This window comes from Mercenaria mercenaria, chromosome 7 (assembly GCF_021730395.1).
Source record: "Mercenaria mercenaria strain notata chromosome 7, MADL_Memer_1, whole genome shotgun sequence".
In the NCBI taxonomy this organism is placed as follows: domain Eukaryota; kingdom Metazoa; phylum Mollusca; class Bivalvia; order Venerida; family Veneridae; genus Mercenaria; species Mercenaria mercenaria.
The window spans coordinates 49,970,895-49,997,093 of record NC_069367.1 but is presented as its reverse complement, the minus strand read 5'-3'; the positions used below and the strand labels follow the sequence as shown (position 1 = coordinate 49,997,093).

At 36.7% G+C, this 26,199-nt stretch overlaps 1 protein-coding gene across 2 annotated transcripts in view; it reads right to left on the bottom strand.

Annotated features, from left to right (window-relative positions):
- The window catches only part of LOC123555846 (probable ubiquitin carboxyl-terminal hydrolase FAF-X), an 86,301-nt gene that overhangs the window by 29,066 nt on the left and 31,036 nt on the right, over nucleotides 1–26,199 (bottom strand). The window contains exons 15-37 of one of the 2 annotated variants that reach the window (XM_053548377.1): nucleotides 25,732–25,885; nucleotides 24,694–24,781; nucleotides 24,350–24,401; nucleotides 24,009–24,080; nucleotides 23,479–23,582; nucleotides 22,982–23,099; nucleotides 18,036–18,179; nucleotides 17,580–17,743; nucleotides 15,559–15,659; nucleotides 15,183–15,319; nucleotides 14,721–14,858; nucleotides 14,225–14,345; nucleotides 13,493–13,626; nucleotides 12,769–12,831; nucleotides 12,010–12,101; nucleotides 10,426–10,663; nucleotides 8,992–9,129; nucleotides 8,193–8,350; nucleotides 7,741–7,849; nucleotides 7,295–7,350; nucleotides 6,584–6,674; nucleotides 3,384–3,530; nucleotides 2,199–2,409 (exon numbers count right to left, since the gene is read on the bottom strand). In XM_053548377.1, the coding sequence (XP_053404352.1) occupies nucleotides 2,199–2,409; nucleotides 3,384–3,530; nucleotides 6,584–6,674; nucleotides 7,295–7,350; nucleotides 7,741–7,849; nucleotides 8,193–8,350; nucleotides 8,992–9,129; nucleotides 10,426–10,663; nucleotides 12,010–12,101; nucleotides 12,769–12,831; nucleotides 13,493–13,626; nucleotides 14,225–14,345; nucleotides 14,721–14,858; nucleotides 15,183–15,319; nucleotides 15,559–15,659; nucleotides 17,580–17,743; nucleotides 18,036–18,179; nucleotides 22,982–23,099; nucleotides 23,479–23,582; nucleotides 24,009–24,080; nucleotides 24,350–24,401; nucleotides 24,694–24,781; nucleotides 25,732–25,885 (2,830 nt within the window). The remainder of the gene's footprint in view (nucleotides 1–2,198; nucleotides 2,410–3,383; nucleotides 3,531–6,583; nucleotides 6,675–7,294; nucleotides 7,351–7,740; nucleotides 7,850–8,192; nucleotides 8,351–8,991; nucleotides 9,130–10,425; nucleotides 10,664–12,009; nucleotides 12,102–12,768; nucleotides 12,832–13,492; nucleotides 13,627–14,224; nucleotides 14,346–14,720; nucleotides 14,859–15,182; nucleotides 15,320–15,558; nucleotides 15,660–17,579; nucleotides 17,744–18,035; nucleotides 18,180–22,981; nucleotides 23,100–23,478; nucleotides 23,583–24,008; nucleotides 24,081–24,349; nucleotides 24,402–24,693; nucleotides 24,782–25,731; nucleotides 25,886–26,199) is intronic. The other variant, XM_053548378.1, reaches the window with a different exon arrangement.

The window sequence follows — 26,199 nt, the reverse complement described above, 5'->3', positions numbered from 1 at the left end:
TACAAATATGTGGATTTTTATACAATTAAAGGGCAATAACTCTTAATTTACAAATAAATCCAAATGAAATTGTGTGTACACAACCACATTATGGTGATCTAAATTCTGTTTAAGTTTCATAGTTCTAGGTCAAATATATCAAAAGTTATGATGCAGAAATTGCCATATTAATAGTACCCTATATAGTTAACACTAGAAACTTCTAAGGGCCATAACTCTGGTGTTACTTAGGCAATCTGACTGAAACTTGACGGGCCGCAAGAACTCATTGTGGTGAACATGTATATGAAGTTTTAAATAAATATTCCCAACCATTTCCTAGATATGGCTCCGGACGGACGGACGGACGGACGGAAAGACGGAAGGACGGACTGACGGACGGAAAGACGGACGGAAGGACGGACGGACAACGCCAATACTATATCCCTCCGACTTTCGTCGGGGGATAACAAGAGGACCATGATGGTCCTGAATCGCTCACCTGTCCCGACATGACTCAGTTTTGAACTGAGTATGACGTCGTTTTTTTTCTATTATTTGACATAGTGACCTAGTATTTGAGCTCATGTGACCCAGTTTTGAACTTGACCTAGATATTGAGATAAAAATTCTGACCAAGTTTCATGAAGATCCATTGAAAAATATGGCCTCTAGAGAGGTCACAACGTTTTTCTATTATCTGACCTAATGACCTAGTTTTTGAAGGCACTTGACCCAGTTTCGAACTTGACCTAGATACCATCAAGGTGAACATTCTCACCAATTTTCATGAAGATCTCATGAAAAGTACGGCCTCTAGAGAGGTCACAAGGTTTTTCTATTAATTGACCTAAGGACCTAGATTTTAAAGGCACGTGACCCAGTTTCGAACTTGACCTAGATATCATCAAGATGAACATTCTGACCAATTTTCATGAAGATCTCATGAAAAGTATGGCCTCTAGAGAGGTCACAAGGTTTTTCTATTTTTAGACCTAATGACCTAGTTTTTGACCACACATCATCCACTTTCAAACTTGACCAAGATATCATCAAGGTGAACATTCTGACTAATTTTCATGAAGATCCATTCAAAAATAAGGCCTCTAGAGAGGTCACAAGGTTTTTCTATTTTTAGACCTAATGACCTAGTTTTTGACTGCATGTGACCCACTTTCAAACTTGACCTAGATATCATCAAAGTGAACATTCAGACCAACTTTCATGAAGATCCATGGAAAAATATGGCCTCTAGAGGTCACAAGGTTTTTTTATTTTTAGACCTAATGACCTAGTTTTTGGACCGCACGTGACCCAGTTTCGAACTTGGCCTAGATATCATCAAGATGAACACTGACCAATTTTCATGAAGATCCATTGAAAAATATGGCCTCTAGAGAGGTCACAATGTTTTTCTATTTTTAGACCTACTGACCTAGTTTTGGATGGCACGTGACCCAGTTTCATACTTGACCTAGATATCATAAAGATGAACATTCAGACCAACTTTCATACAGATCCCATGAAAAATATGGCCTCTAGAGAGGTCACAAGGTTTTTCTATTATTTGACCTACTGACCTAGTTTTTGACAGCACGTGACCCAGGTTCGAACTTGACCTAGATATCATCAAGATGAACATTCTGACTAACTTTCATGAAGATCAATTGAAAAATATGGCCTCTAGAGAGGTCACAAGGTTTTTCTATTTTTAGACCTACTGACCTAGTTTTTGACCGCAGTTGACCCAGTTTCGAACTTGACCTAGATATCATCAAGATGAACATTCTGACCAACTTTCATGAAGATCCCATGAAAAATGTGACCTCTAGAGTGGTCACAAACAGAAGTTTACGCACGGACGCACGCACAGACGACGGACGCTGCGCGATCACAAAAGCTCACACTGTCACTGTGTGACATGTGAGCTAAAAAATAAATGCAGTAAAATCAGAAATTCTATTGCAAGATTTTGCAAACTGTATTCATCAAGAAAATACTATTCTTGTTATAAATAGCCCTTTATCTTTTGGAAATTGGCAATTACATGCTAATATTCTCCCTTGCTCTCAATATAATTTTCAAAATTGCGAAACTTTAGCCTCACCTAAATATCATTTACTACATATTCGATCAATAATTCTGAAAAATTGTCTTGAACAATCTTCTTGTTAAACTGTAATTTCTAGCTACTGCAAGGATTATTTTTACAGTCTTACCACTATAATACATATCAATAAGCATGGCTGCCAGTGACCTCAGGTTAGGTACACATCCCGTACACAAAGCTACCAGGAGATCGTATGCAGCTATCACAGTTGCTGGGGATGTACAAACAGGTGTTGCCTGGTCGGTCGGAAACTCCCCATTTAATTTCCGACTCTGTAGCACTATTTTTGATGCTGGAAACACGAAATCTTCCACCAACTCCTACAAATACAAACATCATTTTGTGATTTTATCTTATCTAAGGAATTGGGGTTGACTTATTCTGTTTATCATTATACAAGTATGTCTACTTAAATTCCCCACAAACATATGTCTTTCTATAATACAGAGCCCTTAACTATGACGACTCAAAATTCCATTCAAAAAGATCACCTGCAAATCATATCAAAACTAATAAAAGAGGAGGCTGACAAAAGATTTCTGAAATAAACTAGATGTTTTAACAGATAAAATTTCCGACATTTTATGCACATGTCAAATTGATGCTGATGATATACACCAAGTTTCATTTCAGTTGGTTGGGAACTGAAAGAGTCATTGAGTAAACAAATTATACAAGCAGTTGAGTACACAATGTAATTAACATTTAAGTCTAATGAAGGCCATTGCTTCAGAAAAAATTATCAAAAATGAAAGTCCTGATAATATGTGCATGTCCACTACATACCAAATTTCATTCTAATAAGACTGAAACTGTAGGAGGAATTGAGTACACAATCTTAAGACGCAGTTTTAATATTTCTCAGACCAGAAAGGAATATAACTAAAAAAAAAAAATTATCGGACATTAAAGTCCTAAAAAATATGTGCATGTCTATTTTTACATTGATGATGTATACTAAGTTTCATTTCAGTTAGATGGAAACTGCAGGAGTCTGGTACACAAGAAAGTATGATAGATGGGGCAGAAAGACAGTTCAAACACTATAAACCTCCTAGGATTTCAACACTGGACAGCAAAAAAATCATTTTATAGGATTGTGTTTAACTCAGATCACCATTCCTAATAACTATCTTTTATATTCAAATTAAATATTCTTTTCACTCAAATATTCTTTTATACTTGTCGTAAACTGTTTCTCATAAAATTATAAGAAACGTAAAATTGTGACAAACAAACACTTTTACTATTGTGCTACTCTAGGCTTAACTCAATTAAAAGAATACAAACTTACTTTTATCAAGTTTGCCCCTCCCTGTTGAGAGCCCATCTGAAACTTTTTCTCTGCTGACTGGAAGGAGAGTAGTTCCCTAGTGATCCCTAAGTGACCCTCTAATAGTGTCTCTTCTACATGACTCTCTCCAGTGGTCAACACCTGGTCCTATCAACAAAATCAAAGGAAGGTGTATTCTGCAGGCTTAGATTTCAAACATGAAAGAAAATGTTATCATTTTTTTATAAGATGCACACACATCAGTTTGCTAAAATAACATCCAAGAGAAAAGCATCCTCGGCGACAGTCATACTTAAGATGTCAACAAGTCAGCAACTTAATGGTGCCTCCACATCCTGTCACTGTAGGTCATATGTTACTTCTTGCTGACAATGCAAGACTAAGTAAACTTTAATAACACCTTGGATTGGGATGTGAGTAATTGTAGGAGGAGGTGGGAGGCATATGGATACTATAAATCATCAAGAAATACAAGATAAAAGAAATATAAAGAGTAAATCATTTTTTAGGGTGGTGGTTGGGGATTCCAAATATATTCCCAGGTAAACAATTTCACATGCTGACAACATTCCTATGTTTCATTACTCTAGGTCAAATACTTTTTTAGATATACTACAAACAAACTTTCAGGTTCTTTGAGTTATTTTGACTAAATCAAGGGTAATAACTCTGGTCTGGCTGAGTGAAATCCCAAACAAAGTCCTAGGTGTATTACTTCAAATCTGGACTTACTATAAAGTTTCACGACTCGGGTCAATTACTTTTGGTACGCAAAATGATGATTTGTTGTCCCTTTATGTATTTTTTTGACTGCAAAGGGCCATAACTCTGGTCTTACCGAGACAAGTCCCAAGCAAAACCTCCGGTGGACAACTTCACATGCTGAATAAATATCCTATGATATGTGGCGACTCTAGGTCAAATATGTTTTCAGATAAAACTAGAAAATGCTTTTGTAAAAAAGCGCATGTCTCCCCCAATGCAAAGTCCTATAGGCAAGAAGTCAATAGGGGTCAGGAGCGAAAGTCAAAGAGACACTGATGGTTGGCTGCAAATAGGATCATCTACTTGGCATGTCCAGTCATCCCGCTAAATTTCAACACACCTGGCCTAGTGGTTCTCAAGTCACTGTTCAGGCTCCTGTGACATTGATCAAGTGACCTCAAAATAAATAGGGGTCATCTACTCTGCATGTCCAATCATCCTATTAAGTTTCAACATTGTAGGTCAAGTAGTTCTCAAGTTATTTCCAAAAAATGATTTTACATGAACAGGCCACTGTGACCTTGACCTTTAATAGACTGACCCCAAAATCAATAGGGGTCATCTACTCTGCATGTTCAATCAGCCTATGAAGTTTCAACATTCTGGGTCAAGTGGTTCTCAAGTTATTCATTGGAACTGGTTATCAATGTTCATGCCCCTGTGACCTTGACCTTTAACGGAGTGACCCCAAAAACAATAGGGGTCATTTACGCTGCATGAACAATCATCCTATGAAGTTTCAACATTCTGGGTCGAGAGGATCTCAAGTTATTGATTGGAAATGGTTTTCCATGTTCAGGCCCCTGTGACCTTGACCTTTAACAGAGTGACCCTAAAATTGTTAGGGGTCATCTACTCTGCATGACCAATCATCCTATGAAGTTTCATCATTCTGGGTCAAGTGGTTCTCAAGTTACTGACCGGCAATGGTTTTCAATGTTCGGACCCCTGTGACCTTGACCTTTCATAGAGTGAACCCAAAATCGTTAGGGGTCATCTACTCTGCATGACCAATCATCCTATGAAGTTTCAACATTCTGGGTCAAGTGGTTCTCTAGTTATTGATCGGAAATGGTTTTCAATGTTCAGGCCCCTGTGACCTTGACCTTTGACAGAGTGACCCCAAAATCAATAGGGGTCATCTACTCTTCATGATCAATCATCCTGTGAAGTTTCAACATTCTGGGTCAAGTGGTTCTCTAGTTATTGATCGGAAATGGTTTTCAATGTTCAGGCCCCTGTGACCTTGACCTTTGACAGAGTGACCCCAAAATCAATAGGGGTCATCTACTCTTCATAACCAATCATGCAATGAAGTTTCAACATTCTGGGTCAAGTGGTTCTCTAGTTATTGATCGGAAATGGTTTTCAATGTTCAGGCCCCTGTGACCTTGACCTTTGACGGAGTGACCCCAAAATCAATAGGGGTCATCTACTCTTCATGACCAATCATCCTATGAAGTTTCAACATTCTGGGTCAAGTGGTTCTCTAGTTATTGATCGGAAATGGTTTTCAATGTTCAGGCCCCTGTGACCTTGACCTTTGACGGAGTGACCCCAAAATCAATAGGGGTCATCTACTCTTCATGACCAGTCATGCTATGAAGTTTCAACATTCTGGGTCAAGTGGTTCTCTAGTTATTGATCGGAAATGGTTTTCAATGTTCAGGCCCCTGTGACCTTGACCTTTGACGGAGTGACCCCAAAATCAATAGGGGTCATCTACTCTTCATGACCAATCATCCTATTAAGTTTCAACATTCTGGGTCAAGTGGTTCTCTAGTTATTGATCGGAAATGGTTTTCAATGTTCAGGCCCCTGTGACCTTGACCTTTGACGGAGTGACCCCAAAAACAATAGGGGTCGTCTACTCCAGCAGCCTCTACAACCCTATGAAGTTTGAAGGTTCTAGGTCAAATGGTTCTCCAGTTATTGCTCGGAAATGAAGTGTGACGTACGGATGGACGGACGGACAGACGGACGGACGGACAGGGCAAAAACAATATGTCTCCTGGGGGAGACATAAATACCTTACTCAAAATGATGGGCAACTTTATCCAGTAAAACTAATAATAAGTTACATCATCTCAGAAATTTGTGTTTCTATTTAAAGTAATTAACTCACTGAAACTTGATAAGCCAATTATAATCAGATTATAACAGCACTATGAAATAAGTTACAAGTGATGCCATTTGTTCAAAGACACAGAACTGGAAGATATTTTACTAATGATAGTGTTTAATTTTATGTATGTTTACATCACCAGCAGTGATTTTTCAATTCACATTTGAAACTTGGGAGTACAAATTTCAGTAAGTAACACTCTGCTATGCACTTACTGTTCACATGAAATAAAACACAGTTTACCCTAAGCACGGTTTCATTTGAGTTATATTTTGATGTTAGAAACTAAAAAGCTATGTAATTAACTTACCCGAACCCGTTTTAACCAAGTAATTTCATTATTCAGTAGCACTTCAGCATTTGGTAGATGAACATCAGTACTACATGCATAATTCAACAACCTGTAAATGAAAGGTAACTCTTACACTTACTACTACAGAATATGCATACCATAAAATGCAGATATACATGTGCATATTTCTGAATACATGACTGGTGTATTTATCACTAAATTTAAATGACGGATACCTGCCTTATATGCGCTGAAGTATATAGACTGCAGATGTTTTATCATCAAGAAGCAGCTTGTAATTATATATTTCATACTACTGTAAAATCATTGACATAAAATTTAATGGGTTTTTTTTTGCCCTAACAAACATTATGTGGGGACTTCACAGACTTTGAAACTTGTTTTCAAAATGAGGAATTATTTATGTTTGTTGGGATTTAATTTCATGGACCAACACACTACGAAATCTTTGAAAATTAGTCCCCATGAAAATTAATGATTTAGCAGTATAAGCTAACTTTCACTGACATACTATGTTGGGTAATTAATTCACAGGATTTATAATAATACACAATAAAAGTTTCTGTTTTAAGGACATTACTTACACCATTTACATTCTTGTTAGGTCTGTATTTTCAGGCTCAGTTAAATTTTCCATTAAATGTTAAGTGCAGCTACAAGATTAAATTATATTTAATGTATGAAAACACTTGATTACAGGATACATACCTACATAGTAACTGGAAATATTCACTTGCTTGCTTAGCATTGTCTTTTGCTAAATTCTAAAACAGAAAAGCTGGTGTAAATATATAGTCTGCTTCTATGTACAATGTTAATAAAATTGCATATCTTTTACTTAACTCGGAAACTACATGTTTGGCAAGTTCAACGTGACTTTGACCCTTGGACAGAAAAAGCTAACTCATCTATAGATTACAAATATTCTAAGTTCAGGGACTCCAAAATAGATGGTACAGATAACCATCAAATTTTACCAACTGAATTTGGAAGATATCAAAGGATGCTTGAAAGCATTGGGAAAGCAGACAGATAGTAACTACAACCATATCCTGGTAATATTTGGAAGAATCTGATACTGTAAAGTATTTCAATTTAGTGATATTAGCCTATAAAACTATACAGTACTTGCTAAGAAACTTGGCAATACTTACGGAGAGAACAGTAAAGAGGAGAGTAATAAAGAACACAACTGGTCTGTGGCTGCTGCTACACTTGGTTGCCATCAGGAAAAACTGTTCTGAAGAGGACTGTCGAACTGGTCTGTAATGTAATAAGTATACTATATTTTCCTATTTGCATTTCAGTTTGTTGTATGATGCTGTAATAAGCTTTTCACTGGTAAAAATCATTTTATTAAATTTTATGACTATAAACATAATCTTCAATGGTAAGAAATTAGTTCTCTCAATGATAAAAGTTGTTTGAGATTCAGTTTTAATGACAAACTGTTTCTTGCTTTTTACTAATTTAGATTTATACAAGATTGCATTCCACCAATGAAACGTCCTTTAATAAACCATAAATGAAGTAACAAATTTTTGCAGGCAAAATCAACAAAGAAATTGAATGCAAATTTATGGACATATCAGAATAAAGGACATACTTGTTTCTACAGTGTAGAAGGTTGTCTATAATGAACAGCTGCCAGGCCTTGTCTTTATGCAGGGCCTCAGTGGCACTGGGACACAGCAACATACATACAGTTAGCACTTCCATCGCCTCCCGGGCTACAGATAAGTCATCTGGGTCAGGTGTTAAATCCTGTAAAATATTAATTAAAACAAACTTCCCTCATTCACTGGTGTATTCAGTAGTGAATCTACATAAAGCTGTCATAAGAGCAGCCAAATGAAGTTTGATAAACGATTAAGTCATTCAAGTAAAAGAGCATGCATAAAACATATCGACATTTTCATCATATATATCCTAAATAATACACTGACATGCAAACGACAACAGTCAAATCATTTCATGTATTTAAAAATCATATCTTAATACAGTAATTAAAGGACACAGTTGTACACACATTTAGAAGTTATGGAGAGGACTTGGAATACTGTCAGCTCAGTTTTGAACCAAAGCTGTTAAGCTTAACTGTGCATATATTCTTACTAAAGAGAAATATATATGTAAAACTCACAAAGGTGACAGAAAGAAGGAAAAGTTATTTTTAGAAAAGTATGATAAGCTTTACTACACTTCATCTGCCATCATGTGTCATGCTATGACTGGAAAATTAAAAGCAGATGTACATAATGCTCCACTGAAGCATGGGAACTGCTATATCAATCACCAATTCACTGATTTTTTGATGTGGATTCGCCTTTCCACCTTTATATAATAAAAGACGTAGAGAAGGAAATATGCAGAAAAAGAAAAGAAGTAAACAGAGTGTGACTAACCTGTGACATTACCTTTTCATGAGCCTTATGTATCTCATCATTGGAGGCATGCACTAGATGAAGGGAACCACTCCCTGATGACCACGCTATTTTCTGTATCGCCTTGATCGTATTTAAATCTGGTACCACACTTGTTGCCTGTGAAGGAGAAAATGAAAACTACATTACAGCCATGCAATTCGAGGTAGCAAAATTTTACATAAACAAAAAAATACATTACCTCTTTTATGCTAAAATTAAAACTCTGCCACTGTTTGAAGGAGTGAACAAAACTTCATAGATTATTACCACTGAAAACACACGAAATTAATTTTCTACATGATAGGCTTTATCTATCTGAAGCAAAATAGGACTTTTTACAAACTCAAGGTCAACAACTTGAAATTATACAAGTTCAGATTATACATGGGCAGTGTTCCAGATAAGCTGCGTATCGGCGTATTTTACGCATAAAAATCAACTAAAAACGCACATGATTTCATTTTGATGCGTACATTATACATACATGACTTTGAACTTACGCACGACATTAAAACTTGAAGCGTACCTTAATATATATTCAAATGAAAACATGTCACTACTTTCGTATAAACAATGCGACGGGTAACCACTATTAACTTCGCTAAAACGTTCTTCCTGTCTTAGAAACCGTAAACTAGTCTACTTGAACATCTGCGTCGTCTAGGCGCTCTAGAAATTTTATGTATTTACTTATCAAAATCAAGCGTTTGATCGTTCTATTAAAACGAAAGTAGACACATTATTTTTTATCATGGCTTCCGAAGCAAAACAGAGAAAAATTGATAAGTTTTTGTGGTTAAAACACCTCTACCGACTAAGAACTTGGTGCAACCAATAATCGAAGACATTATTTCTGCCGTTTTAAAAAATAAAAAGTCGCATGTGGCTGTCACAGAATTAGCTTAAGATCTTCAGCTCTCTCGGTTTATATACTGGATTTGGACGGAATTATGAAAAAAATAAAATATAAAAAGCGGCATTTAGAGTTTTGGAAGCCAGGACTATCACAGAATCTACCATTGAAAGTTGGAAAAAATTGTATCCTTGGATAAAACTTACTAAAAAGGACAGTTTATGGTGTTGTTATAATGTCTGTCTTTGTCTCTATAGTAACGGTAATTATTGTTTAAATTACCCTTTATCCGAGTTTGGAATTTTGAATTTACCCCCATCTTCTGAAAAGTGGGGGTAATTACCCATGGGGTCAAAAAATTATCTGGAACACTGACATGGGAAAGCATCATTCAGAACGTTTGTAAATCAAAACACAAGATTTACATAAAATACCAAACGAATATTTTCAGGGGAGAATGAAGTCTAAGTGCTTCTTTATTTATACACACTTGGATTTTTGTGGCATCTACCTTTCAAATTACAAAGATATGAACCAAATTAGTAATGTATAATATGTACCTGTTCAGCAAGCTGTTGCCCAAGCCTAATTGCAACATTTCTTGTGGTGAACTCGGTTGTATGGTTAGGTATATGATGTAACGCCTGTTGAAGTATAACAGCATGACTATGTTCAGCCGACGTGATGGGAGGACCACGTGGCTCATTACTGCATGCATCGACTACAACCTGTAACTTGGCATACCCCACTACAGTCAACATCAGCTTACACATCTTCAACACGGAGACATACGCCAACCTGTAACATTTCAATTAAATAGTATAATAAACAACAAGTACTTAAACTAGAAATGTGTCCATGGGACACAGATGCCCCCACTACATGACATTAAAATGACAATTTTTTCCAAGGTCAGGGTCCAAAAACTCTAGGTCAAATACTTTTGAAGCTATGCACGACACAACATTAAAATGACCCATTTTTAACTAAGTCAGTGGCTATAACTGACCAACATTCCTGTAAACTTTGGTGACTCTAGGTCAAATACTTTTGGAGCTATGCGCGACACAACATTAAAATGACCAATATTTTACTAAGTCAGGGGCCATAACTCTTACATGACTGGATGAATCCGGACGCGAAACCCCAAGTGCACAACTGCACATGCTGAACAACATTCCTGTAAACTTTGGTGACTCTAGGTCAAATACTTTTGGAGCTATGCGCGACACAACATTAAAATGACCAATTTTTTACTAAGTCAGGTGCCATAACTCCTACATGACTGGATGAATCCGAACGCGAAACCCCAGGTTCACAACTACGCATGCTGACCAACATTCCTGTAAAGTTTTGTGACTCTAGGTCATATACTTTTGGAGCTAGGCGCGACACAACATGAAAATGACCAATTTTTACAAAGTCAGGGGCCATAACTTCTACATGACTGAATGAATCCGGACGCGAAACCCCAGGTGCACAACTACACATGCTGACCAAAATTCCTGTAAAGTTTTGTGACTCTAGGTCATATACTTTTGGAGCTAGGCGCGACACAACATTAAAATGACCAATTTTTACAAAGTCAGGGGCCATAACTTCTACATGACTGAATGAATCCGGACGCGAAACCCCAGGTGCACAACTACACATGCTGACCAACATTCCTGTAAAGTTTTGTGACTCTACATCAAATACTTTCAGAGCTACGCACGACACAACATTTTCGGACAGACGGAAGGACGGACGGACAAGAGCAAATCTATATGCGCACCCCCCCCCCCCCCCCCCCCCCCCCCTACGATGATAAATTGCTCAATCACATATCTATGACTTGACCCACCCAGTCTCACTCAAGCAATTCATGTGATCCACAGCAATTTTCCTCAACTTGTTTCTGTTTGGATCACCACAGTCCCTAGATAACTCCAGTATTTTGCTTATCTCCTTGCAGCTTGAATGAGTTCCAAGGTGCTAATAATTTGATAACTACTGTGAAGTGAATTAAGATGCCTACTAAGCAGTGAATGCAAAGATACTAAAAATTAAACATCTGAAGTAGTTTAGTGTCTTTAGTGATGTTATGAAAAGCCAGCAAAAATTAGCTATACAACTTGTAAACAGCTGCTTCATATGAAACGTACCTTCTAGTTGATAAGTCAGCATTAGGTAGGAAGTTGTTTTTGGTCATCATATTCAATGCTAATTGAACACCTCCACTTCGAATAAAATTATACTGCAATGAAAAGAAAGTTAAAACATATATCAGAACTGCACAACAAAATATATCCTAAACTTTCACAGCCAACATTGGTCTTTAAAAAAATGCTTATTGCTAAGCATCATTTTTCTCTTGGTTATATAATACACCAACCCTGGTAGTATTTCTGACTTGGCAATATCAATATTGTTGTAGTGTTGCACTTAGAGATCCCTACAAAAGCTGCAAGTGCAACACTGTCCAATAAAAATCCATATTTGATCTACTGATACTGATATTATAACTACTTTTGTGTAAAGTTTCGCAAAGATCCATCAATAGGTTATTTAAACAAAAGTCGAAAATTGCTATTTTTTAACAAATAAAGATGAAACACACTGTCTTTACTGGGTCAAAGGGGGAAATACTACTGGTTTTAAGGTCATTTGCTAATTAATACGAGGTTTGGTGATTCTAGCCACAATGCTTTTTGAGTTTTAAGCTTTTTCATTTAAAATGGAAGGATGGCTGAAAAAATGGATGGATGCAGGCACAGGACAGACAGACGAACTGCCGGAATCTATATCCCTCTACCTTTTGCAGGGGATAATTAGACATTTACATTTTAAAGATCATTCAAAAACATACAGGCAAAAAAGCTTATTTGTCATATTTGATCATACAAGAATACACCAGTATTTACCTGGAATTCAAAAGCATCTTCTGCCATTGGATCTTGTGATGGCATTAACAAACTATAAGCCACCTGAAAAATAAACAAAGTTCTCTTTAAACATACCCAAATTACCGAGACAAGCATCAAGTAAATTAAGTTTAGCTATTGAAAATATGATAAAAGCTTTTCACTTCACTGTTCATTGCTGTATGTCTGAAAATGTTTATTTAAATTTTGTTTTTGTTTGGTGTAACATTACACAAGTACAATTTTACGTCATATGGTGACTATCTAGCTTTAGATGGTGGAGGAAGATCCCAGGTACCCCTGAAGGTATTATTTCAGGCACAAGCAAGCACCTTGGTAGAATCATTGACCTGTAAGCCAGTGGACGGCTTCCTAACACGAAGAATTTTATACCCAAAGCAAGGTGAGAGCAAAAAAGGTATGAAAGTCAGCCACCTTAACCACTTGGCCAAGCATTTAAAGAACAACTTTTTACAAGAGGATGCATGATATTAAACACAGCTTCTCCCTCAAGCTGTCAAGGACACATATTACACCAGGTTATTTACAGCACCCTTTCCACAACTCAAGGTGCTTTACATACAAATGCAGCCACTCTGTCTGACAGATATTACTTACTCAAGCTATTTCATTCCTTTCTTAGATGTATAGTGGATGACAAAATCGTCTTTTTAGCACACTAAAATTTTGTTTTATATTTACTGTAATACTATAAAATGCATACCTCTATATTGTAGAGCACTTGTGTAGGTGAAGAGTTGAAAAACATAGCCTCTAACTGTTGTGACATTCCTGTTCCTGTTACAGACCTTACATGCTCAGAACATATTGTCCGAAACTTCTCCTTTGAACTCGCATCTGAAATAATGTGTACTATCATGTTCTATTTTCAATTATAAGTTACATCTCTTACATTTCCTACAAATACGTAAGTCAAGCTTAAACCTATTTACTATGTTCTCTTTATAATGTACTGTCATATAGCTGCCATTTGTACATTGTGCAGTGTGTAGAGATCAGATTTTTCTTGTAAAAATTTTAAACAAATAATCTGTTCATTGTCTACAAGCATTAATACAGCATAAACCTACAGACTTTACTGGTTGCTTTCAGAACATATTATCAAATAGAGTAACTGTACAATGTCATGTAAATTCCTAGTTTATCATCTCAATGCTTTATTTGTCCATCATACAAATTTGGCAGACTTGTATTGATAGAAAATTCTAACTCAATGACAAAAATATTATAATATTCTGAGATTAACCATAATTCCTGTTCTAAATTCATAAGTGTATCAGTTTAAACTTTGGTAACTTACACAGTTTAACAATATCATTTTTCACAAACTCAGCACTTTAAAACTTCGACAAGTTTTTGTTTTACAAAAAGATGTGGCCAATCTTTTGATAATATGTCAACAGGAGATAGATAACTTGGATCTCATTTTATTTACCTGCTGGCATCAACTTTAGCAGAGTTCTTCCGGTATCTCTTAACTTTGGCACTTGCAATGAACACCCCAGGTCCGATAGTTGAAACAAAAACTGAGCATATCTTTGATTGTTAGACATCAACTGAAAAAAAAAGCAAGTGAGATAAATCTATACTGAAATTTCCCACAATAAAAGGGTTTCAAACTGCCAAATATCCTTCTCATGATAAGTACCTGAAAACCTTGGGACATTATTTTAATTCAATGCTGAATATTTATCAGTCTGATCATGCATGTTCTTGATAGATTCCATTAACAAATTTATCATTTATATTGAAGTAACTATTTCCAAGAGGCCAAAATGTTGCTCAACTGAAGAAGACCATGACCTTTCCTTCTGATATGGAGAACATCCATTAAACAGTTCTAATTCATCCTAACCAAAACTTTAGGAGACATAAAGTATGATGTAGTAAACACAGCTATGCTGAGGTACAAAATCCCTCTCTGGACTTACCACGCCTGGCAGGCAGTTCTCAGCCTCAACATTTGGTCCATCAAATGTATGATGTGGGGAACCACCTGAACTATCTGAACTCGAGTCTGGACTAGATGGCATAGAGTTGCCAACATGCACCAACTTTGCTGTAATCAACTGAAATGACAAACCATCACAAAAAGTCAACATAAGTTATTTCTACACAGATTTATTATTTATTTTTATAACCCATAGATTCAAATCCCTCTGAAATAGCTGTTTTGGTCAAAACACACGAAATTTAATGCAAATGAATAAATGTCACCAGTTCACAATACTTTACTTTGAAAATTAATGCAACAAAAACACAAGATAATCTTCCTTTTCAGCAATGTATTCCTTACATTACTGACAAGTGTTTGTACAATATTAAGGACATGTAGTTTATAATATTTAAACAAAGATTTTTTTCAAGAATGAAAAGTTCACCATTCAGCTTACCATTTTATCTCTCAGTGGAATTTGAGATATCAATCTCTTATCCTCCCCTGGTTCCAGGATTTCACCATTTACGTATAGATCTACTTTAACATTTGTGTTGGCTTTAACCCTGTGTAATATATGTCTCCTCACAGCACCTGCAGATCATATAGCAATATGACAATATGATAACTTTTTTTTATGTTTAAGGTGAAAATAGAATTAAGGTTGCTTTGGTAAATATATGTGCACGTGCATGAGAAAGGTCAGACATGCTTTAATCATGAATGAGTTTATGAGATGTTTTTAAGAAACAATATTGATACCAGACATGTAATTACACTTTTTTTCCAAAAAGACATCAATAATTTATCATTGTCATAATAAATTTTCTTACCTATAGTTTCATTAGTGTGAGACCAGATCTCTATATCATCTACCTGCCTGCCTTGATTTGGAAATCTCACAACTAACGTGACTAGTTTACCACGACATGCCCTGTAACAAAAGTTGATACTAATTCAAGCGTATATTACGAGACATCAAACCTATATTTAAAACACTAGAGACATGTTTATCCATCATCATCAAATAATATGAGTGCCCAGGACATCATGACAGAGTGTTTAAAAACACTCATTAAAGTATAACATTTGCTATTTTTAAGTGAATATATGTCAAAAAGCTGCTGAAAAACTACCTTCTGATGTGAAACAAGAGCTGTCACTACTAGTGACAAATGCCTCTGAAGCATGCCCAAGAATGCTACAGTTCTCTGCAAAAAAATCACACATCATTTCCTGACCTTGACCTTGACCGAGAGACTGACACACCTTTTCAATATGGTTAACATTAATCTTGTGTCAAATAATTTTCAAATCCCTTGATAAATGGCAGAGTTATGGACCAGACAAGACAAGTATGCCCACGGGCAGAATGTCAAGCCCGCCAGCTGTCAAGTGTGACCTTGACTTAGGGACCTGGTCTTGCCAGCATTTTTTTTTTTTTGTTTTTTTTGTTTTGGTTTAACAACGTTTCAACAGTATTCAGTCATGTAACGCAGCAGTTAACCTAACAGTATTCCGGATTCTGTACCAGTACAACCTGTTCTCCGCAAGTAACTGCCAACTCCCACATGTCAGAGGTGAGGACTAATGATTTCAGACACAATTCGTTTATCAATAGTCACGAGAACATACGCCGCCGAGATCGAACTCGCGACCCCGAGATCCGTAGACCAACGCTCTTACCTACTGAGCTAATGCTATTTTTTAAGTGAATAATGTCAAAAAGCTGCTGGAAAACTAGCTTCTGATGTGAAACAAGAGCTGTCACTATTGGTGACAAATGCCCCCCGAAGCATGCCCAAGAATGGTACAGTTGTCTGCGAAAAAAATCATAAGCATGGCACACCTTCTCAATATGGTTAACATTTGTGTAAAATTATTTTCAAATCCCTTGATAAATGACAGAGATATGGACCAGACAAGACAAGAATGCCCACGGGCAGAATGTTAAGCCCGCCAGCTGTCGTGTGACCTTAACCTAGGGACCTGGTTCTTGCGCATGACACTCCGTCTCATAATGGTGAACATTCATGCCAAGTCAAATCAAAATTCCACCATGCATGAAGAAGAAATGCTCCGGACAAACTTCAATTTGACCATTGACTGTAACCTTGACCTTTGAGATAGGAACATGGGGTTTGCACAGGACACACCTTCTCATTGAGGTAAACATTCATGCCAAATATAAACAAGACTGGTCCATGCATGTCAAAGTTATGGTCTGGACAAAATCAGACTGACGCATGCAAGAACACATGCATGGACACACACATATACCGAAAGTGGCGACTACATCGAGCTCACCGCAAGCAAGCTCGTCAAAAAACCTTGACTTCTTAGTGTGACTTTGATGTCTGGGTCTTGCGCATGACACATCATCTCAATACAGGGAATATTTATGCCAAGTAATTTCAAAATCCCTTCATCAATGGCCAAGTTATGGACCGGACAAGAAAAAGTCTTTTAAGACCATGTTAACCTTTAACCTCCAAGTGTGACCTTGACCTTACAGCTACGGGTCTGGATCTTGCACATGACATGTCTCATTATGGGAATGATTTCTGCCAAATAATTTCAAAATCCCTTCAACAATGGCAGAGTTATTGACTAGACAAGAAAAAGACCATGTTAACCTTTAACCTCCAAGTGTGACCTTGACCTTGGAGCTAAGGGTCTGGTTCTGACGCAAGACACATTGTCTCATTATGGTGAACATTTATGCCAAGTTATTTCAAAATCCCTTTATGAATGGCAGTGTTGCAGCCTGGACAAGAATTTACACGGATGGATAAATGCACACATGCACAGACAGACGGATTGTGCAATTTTAATAAGATATTAAATTACTGACCTGCTAAGGGGCAATATAGACCTCTCTTCACCAAATAGTTCATCACATTCATTCACATACTCCTTCAATACAGTCAACACACGAATCATCCGTGTTGTCTCCTGCATCATACTCTTTGTAGACTCCTTATCTTCCTCTAGGATTGACACTGTGTCAAACAATGCCTGAAATTGTTCAGCAAGTTTACGTCACTTCAAATAGATGACTGAATCATCGAAAAAATGTCCTATTTATAAATTTCTGCAGTGCTATATATAAACATATATTTCTCAGTGTCTCTAAGTCTTGCAGTAAAAGCCCTGTAATTCTGTTTTGTTAATTTTGTTATTTAATCAATCACAGAATGCAAAACTCAGTGCTAATATCATGTTGTTTAACACAGTCTAAAACAAACAAAAATAACACCACCAGACATGTTCAGTTGACAATCTAAAATGAAGAAATCTCTTAACAAACCTTGAGCCTGTCCATTGTTGTTTGTATAAAGTCCTCATGGATTTCTATTTGACTTTGCTGGAGGCGAGGACCAAGGTTTGTGAATGTATCCTTTAGCAGCACAATAGCTTTCTCTGCTACATCCTCCGGCGCCAGCATCACAACCTGATCATACAGAAACACTCAAGACATGTAATACAAGACACTGTAGACAGTTTTACTTCAAATGTAGGTGTGTGTTAATCTCTAACATCAGAATCTTTACTGCCCCAAACTACAGAGTTTGTACAATACAAATAAGGAGTCTTATGCAGGGTTCGAATTTAGCCTGATTTTCTACTTGCATTTTTTCGCAAGTGGTAATTTTTTAACTTGCTAAATGAAAAACAACTTGCATTTTCCGCGACATGTTACTTTCTTAGAACATCAACACAAACATCCAGGAGACAAATCCTGCCAATCGTATTTGCGCTATATAAATAGTAACTTATTAATGGATTACCAAAAAAAACCACCGGATGCGGTAAACGTCATCAAAATTGGCGCAGGTACTTGTCAGCAGTTGAAAAGACATGCGCACAGGACAAGTATCGAGTGTAAACGTCCTTTCACGACGAAAGATGAAAGAGTGCTCCGAAAGAAAGAACAGTGTAAGATCGAGACGACCGTTAGAAATGCACATTATTCGGCCAAAAATTTTCACTCCCAAAAAAATGCTGGTGTCTGAAATCTCACCTTGCAGTTTGAAATTTGCACTCGCATTTCGCGAGTATGCGAGCTTAAATTCGAACCCTGCTTATGTACTAAGATATTCATACAGTCAAAAAGAAATAATACCTGCAACATTTATCCACACCAGTAAAATATTTTTTATAAAACAGAAAAGAACAGTCTCAGATTACAACACCACTACAGATAAAGTGTCTCACTAAAAAGGCAAATATTTCCTTTCCAATTAAAACAACTGATAAGCTAATCACCTTCTGCAGACCAAAAAACAAATTTCAGTTCTCCACATGGTTTGTTGTTAGAACCAATGACCTTCATCAAGGATACTGGATGGTTTACCCACGTCACAAAACAAGCAGAGTTAGAACCTACAAGCGCTTGGGGCATGTGATTTGAAGCTAGTGATAACAAGTGAATGAAGTATTGCCATGCAATACAAAGTCCCCTACTGGAAGGCGCCTAATTTTCTTTACTGCAGTATAACATAATGAACTGATATCTGTCAATGATGTATAAACAATATTGTACTATATATACAATATAATATAACAAAGCACTTGGATTAAAATTTGCATATATAAAAACGTACAGTTGTTTTCATTTGGAATTTTTTTGGCCGAATATACAAAAAGTTATCATAAAAGTTATAGTAACAACAAAGTGAAATTAATCCTAAAAAAAAAAAAAAAATTATAAAATGTAAGTCCACAAGAAAATCTTTACCAGGTAGAGATAGATCAAAATACACCTAAATATTGGATGTAACATGCATGTTGTACCACAGAAAAGTGGTCTCGATTTTTCCCTACAGCCAGAAATAAAAAAGTTAAAATGTAATCTATTTATAGTAACAACAAAGGGACGTAATTCTAAACAAGAGGACCATGATGGTCCTGAATCGCTCACCTCTTCCCACATGACCCAGTTTTGAGTATGACGTCGTTTTTTCTATTATCTGACATAGTGACCTAGTTTTTGAGCTCATGTGACCCAGTTTTGAACTTTACCTAGATATTATCAAGATAAAAATTCTGACCAATTTTCATGAAGATCCATTGAAAAATATGGTCTCTAGAGAGGTCACAAGGTTTTTCTATTATTTCTCTATTGATCTAGTTTTCGAAGGTACGTGACCCTGTTTTGAACTTCAAGGTGAACATTCTCACTAATTTTCATGAAAATCTCATGAAAAATATGGCCTCTAGAGAGGTCACAAGGTTTTTCTATTTTTATACCTACTGGCCTAGCTTTTGATCGCACGTGACCCAGTTTCGAAATTGACCTAGATATCATCAAGGTGGACATTCAGATCAATTTTCATGAAGATCCAATGAAAAATATGGCCTCTAGAGAGGTCAAAAGATTTTAATAATTTTAGACCTACTGACCTAGTTTTTGACCGCAGTTGACCCAGTTTCAAATCTGACCTAGATATCATCAAGATGAACATTCAGACCAATTTTCATACAGATCCCATGAAAAGTATGGCCTCTAGAGAGGTCACAAGGTTTTTTTATTATTTGACCTACTGACCTAGTTTTTTACGGCATGTGACCCAGTTTCAAATTTGACCTAGATATCATGAAGGTGAACATTCTGACCAATTTTTATGGAGATCCATTCAAAAGTATGGCCTCTAGAGAGGTCACAAGGTTTTTCTATTTTTAGACCTACTGACCTAGTTTTTGACCGCACATGACCCTGTTTCAAACTTGACCTAGATATCATCAAGATGAACATTCAGACCAACTTTCATACAGATCCCATGAAAAATATGGCCTTTAGAGAGGTCACAAGGTTTTTCTATTATTTGACTACTGACCTAGTTTTTGATGGCAAGTGACCCACTTTCGAACTTGACCTAGATATCATCAAGATGAACATTCAGACCAACTTTCATACAGATCCCATGAAAAATATTGCCTCTAGAGAGGTCACAAGGTTTTTCTGTTATTTGACCTACTGACCTAGTTTTTGAAGGCATGTGACCCAGTTTCGAACTTGACCTAGATATCATCAAGGTGAACATTCTGACCAATTTTCATGAAGACCTCATGAAATATATGGCCTCTAGAGAGGTCACAAGGTTTTTCTATTTTTAGACCTACTGACCTAGTTTTTGACCGCACGTGACCCAGTTTCGAACTTGACCTAGATATCATCAAGACGAACATTCAGACCAACTTTCATACAGATCCCATGAAAAACATGGCCTTTAGAGAGGTCACAAGGTTTTTCTATTATTTGACCTACTGACCTAGTTTTTTAAGGCACGTGACCCAGTTTCGAACTTGACCTAAATATCATCAAGGTGAACGTTCTGACCAATTTTCATGAAGATCTTGTGAAATATATGGCCTCTAGAGAGGTCACAAGGTTTTTCTATTTTTAGACCTACTGACCTAGTTTTTGAAGGCACGTGATCCAGTTTCGAACTTGACCTAGATATCATCAAGATGAACGTTCTGACCAATTTTCATGCAGATCCCATGAAAAATACGGCCTCTACAGAAGTCACAAGGTTTTTCTATTATTTGACCTACTGACCTAGTTTTGCACCGGACGTAAACCAGTTTCGAACTTGACCTAGATATCATCAAGTTTAATATTCTGACCAATTTTCATGCAGATCCCATGAAAAATATGACCTCTAGAGAGGTCACAAGGATTTTCTATTATTTGACCTACTGACCTAGTTTTTGACCGTAGTTGACCCAGTTTCGAACTTGACCTAGATATCATCAAGGTGAACATTCTCACCAATTTTCATGAAGATCCATTGAAAAATATGGCCTCTAGAGAGGTCACAAGGTTTTTCTATTTTTAGACCTACTGACCTAGTTTTTGATGGCACGTGACCCAGTTTCGAACTTGACCTAGATATCATCAAGGTGAACATTCTGACCAACTTTCATAAAGATCCCATGAAAAATGTGACCTCTAGAGTGGTCACAAGCAAAAGTTTACGCACGCACGCACGGACGACGGACGCTGCGCGATCACAAAAGCTCACCTTGTCACTATGTGACAGGTGAGCTAAAAAGTGTGCCTCATGGTGGTGAACATTTGTGCCAAGTTACATCAAAATCTCTCCATGCATGAAGAAGAAATGCTCCGGGCAAAGTCATTCTTGAATTTGACCTCTAAGTATGACCTTGACCTTAGACCTAGCGACCTGGTTCTGGCGCAAGACAATTTGTCTCATGGTGGTGAACATTTGTGCCAAGTTACATTAAAATCCTTCCATGCATAAAGAAGAAATGCTCCAGACAAAGTCATTCTTGAATTAGACCTTTGACCTCTAAGTATGACCTTGACCTTTGAGCAAGGGCTCCAGGATTTGTGCATGACACGTTGTCTCATCATGGAGAACATCTGCGCCAAGTAATATTGAAATCCCTTAATGAATGACAGAGTTATGGACCGGACACGAAACAGACCCTGTTCATTCCATGTTAACATTTGACTACTAAATGTGACCTTGATCTTTGAGCTAGGGGTCTGAAAGTTGTGCATGACACATCGTCATACTATGACGTAAAATTTTACCAATTGATATTAAAATCCCTTCATGGATGAGAGAGTTATGGACAGGACAGGAAAAAAGCCCTGTTGACCTTTGACCTCCAATTGTGACCTTGACCTTTGAGTTAGGGAGCGGGTTTTGCGCATGACATGTCGTCACATCATGGGGAACATTTGTGTCAAGTAATATTAAAATCCCTTCATGGATGAAAGAATTATGGACCGGACACGAAACAGACCCTGTTCATGCCATGTTAACATTTGACTACTAAGTGTGACCTTGACCTTTGAGCCAGGGGTCTGAAAGTTGTGCACAACACATCGTCTTATTATGAGGTACAATTGTGCCAAGTGATATTAAAATCCCTTTATGGATGGGAGAGTTATGGACCGGACAGGAAAAAAGCCCTGTTGACCTTTGACCTCCAATTGTGACCTTGACCTTTAAGGTAGGGGTCCGGGTTTTGCACATGACACATCGTCTCATCATGGGGAACATTTGTGCCAAGTAATAATAAAATGACGGAATGACAGAAGGACGAAAGACGGAATGACGGAAAAGCGCATTCCTATAGTCCGCGAAAGTGGTTTTCAACCAGTAGGGGACTAATAAGTACTCAGCTAATGGTGGCCCCAGTCTTCCTAGTGGCATTGCTCTGTATGCATTATTTTCTATTGTTAAAAGACTTAAAATTAAATCAGTGTGCTCATACCCTCCAGAGGTAGTCATAACCAACAAGTTCAAGATCTTCCATCATGTATCCTCCTCTTCTTTTCTGGATTAACTTGTTTTCCTTTAAGTTGACATGCTTGAAAAATCTCTCAAAGCAACTGAAATATAGAACAGTTTTGTTGCAAGCAGCTGGAGGAAGTAATGTGAGGCTTAACTTGTCTCTTACAACTCAGGCTCCAAAATATCCATGTACTGTTGTTATCATACAATAGGTGTTATAACATTCAGCCAAAAATGGACACATTTATTAAGAAGATGCAGTTGGTCTAAACTAGACATAACTAAGTGATAAAACTGTTACTTTTAATAAAATGGAATTTTATTCTACCTTCAAAAATCTTTCACAATACTATAGTTTTCGAACAGGCATTTTGCTGTCACTTGCAAAACAACAGCCAGACTAGCCAAAACAGAGCTAGACTGTACAGAAATGTACATGCCCAAAGATGAAACAATTTTACAGGTAACATATCTTACTTCATTCCATTTTCTGACAAAAGTGAAGCATCAAACTGAAGAATGTTCTTCTCAAAGAATTCTCGAGTGATTTCTGGGTCTAGATCAGGTTCTTCTCCCATTAACTGTGGATAAAAATACATGTACAATCTGTCAATATCACGTATGTCAATCTGGCAAAGAATATTCGAATATTCATTCATGACACGAATATTCGAATATTTGTTGCCATCCCTTGTAAAAAGCTTACTTGAATCATTAAAAAAGAGTCCACATGCTATGGTAAAATAGACAGAGAGTCCTAGGTAATAAAACTGAGTGAGGAGACCAGTCTCAGACTGCTGCCCTACCACTGGTCAGTTTCAGGAGAGACCCCATAAATGACTACCAGTTGACCTGCCACCACCTAATTCACTAAATGACCACTCAGCGAGGAGCTTAAGAAGTATTCAATGTATCAATGATATAAAAAAAATAACTTCACTAGCTTATCAAAATATGAAATGATTAAACAAACAAAACTTTAGAAAGAAAACTGAAGAGGCTGTTACCTTAGCAAACCATTTAAAACAGGCTTCTCTGTCTGTAGCATATATTGCATTTTCAGCTAAACAATGCCAGATCTGAAATTACAAATAATTCATGATCAGAAATGTCACATTAATGGATTTAAACACAGGTACAGAGATTATGTTACTATATCCATATATTGGCAATATTGATATAAAGCCTTTTTAATTGATCACGATTTCGAACACGCAATACTCAATTAACACTTCCATGAGTAAATCAACATGAAAGAAAGGAGATCTCTGACAGTAGGTTAAAATTTGTTAGCCAGTAAGGAATTTCTATATTCTATCCTTTTACCATAACTAGAACAGATACTCACTTGTCTGGCCTGAGATTCACATAACCACAGCTGACCATCTTTCAACAGGAATCTGAAAATGTAAAACGTAATCATAATATAGATACAACCTTATGCAGCTGTTTTTATCCAATTATAATCCAGCAGCTGCCACTGTTCAAACAGAACTGAAAACAGTACTGAAAAGAGTACAGGCAGATTTAATTCAGACAAATACATGATTAGAAAGTACCTCTTAAGAGGCAAAAAATTTCATACCTGACAAATAGTATGTTATTTAAAATGATTTATGACAACAGTGGAAAACATTTTTATGCATATATCAAAAGAATATTGGTATAACCTGTAACATACATATACATTACCTGAGAAATCTTAACCGTTCTTGCACTTGAACTATATGATTAAACCTTCCATCTGGCAAAATATTAGCTGGGTCCACATTTGGATGCTCTGAAGAAAACAAGACATCACATGATTACTGCTCACTACTGCAATCACTACACGTTCCTTTGTTTTGAATATAACTTTTACTTAATTGCAAATACAGTAAGAGTCAGAACATTTATAAACATCACTGATCTGTAGTTTACATGCAAATCATCTTGAACAAGGAAAGTAGGTCTGTCAAAATCTGACTCAACAGCAAAGTTACGTATTACTGTAAAATCATTTAATTTTGTGGGCATTAAATTCTGGGTTTTGGTCAAAACGGCAATTTCGCGGGGATTTGAATTAGCAGATTTCAACTTTTGGACATAAAATGAATGGGAATTTTACTTGTTTGTTGAGATTAAATTTCGTGGATTGACTCAACCACAAAAATTAGTTACCCCATGAATATAAATGATTTCACAGTATCCTGTATCTGATCACATGTGCCAAATTATTTTAAAATTTATCAATGCTTAACAAAGTTACAGGATGATATGAAAGGGTTTGTTGAATTAAAATTTTACCACTGTCAGTGATCTTTGGCAAAATGAACTCATCTTTGTAATGAACTGGTCAATAACTGGCCAGCAGCACAACTGACATGCTCTGCCTATTAAGTCTCTGTATGATAGAGAACTAAACGTACATGTTGGGATTCAACAGATTTAGCATAGAAACTAAATTGCTTTACAACTATCCTGCCAAGTACTAATTGTTGTTGTGGTGAATTTCAAGCTACCTGAAATCCCTCAAAGCATGTCAGAGTTACAGATCACATGAGGTTCAAACAGCATGGCAGTACCAAGTAGAGACAAAATAATAGAAGGAAAATCTTTCAGTCCCAACTAATTACTATCAGTTGACTAATTTGCACAGTTGGCATGGGTAAAAAAATGTCATACAGCTATGTAAGACAATTTACAGTAAAATATAGAGTAGATCAAATCAACACATTTTTTCATTCTCACCTTTGAAGTAGTTTCTCGCTTTAGTCATATATGCAGAGAGATTTTGTGCCACTGCCATAACTATAGCATGGTTTGACTGGAGAACACTGATCACAGAGTTCCTGTAGTACACATGACTCACTCTGTTTGGTACATGAGGGAAGTTCTGTGGTGCCTGTAGAAAATATTCAATATAACCTATTGTACAGGTATTGCTACTAATATATTACATATTCCATCAAATCGATAAAATGTACCCTATCCTGCAGCACAAGAACACAATACCTCATTGGCATAGGAAAACCATGTATTTTAAAGACATACATCATTATTTCAAGTAATAATCTGGTAAACACATAATAATATGACAGCCTGCCTCTGAAGACCATTATTTATACACTTGCTGTGTATTTCAACCTGTGAATTAAGACCATCTGAAAACAGAGACTACCTTCAGGCTCAATAATGCAGTCTTTATATACATGTCTG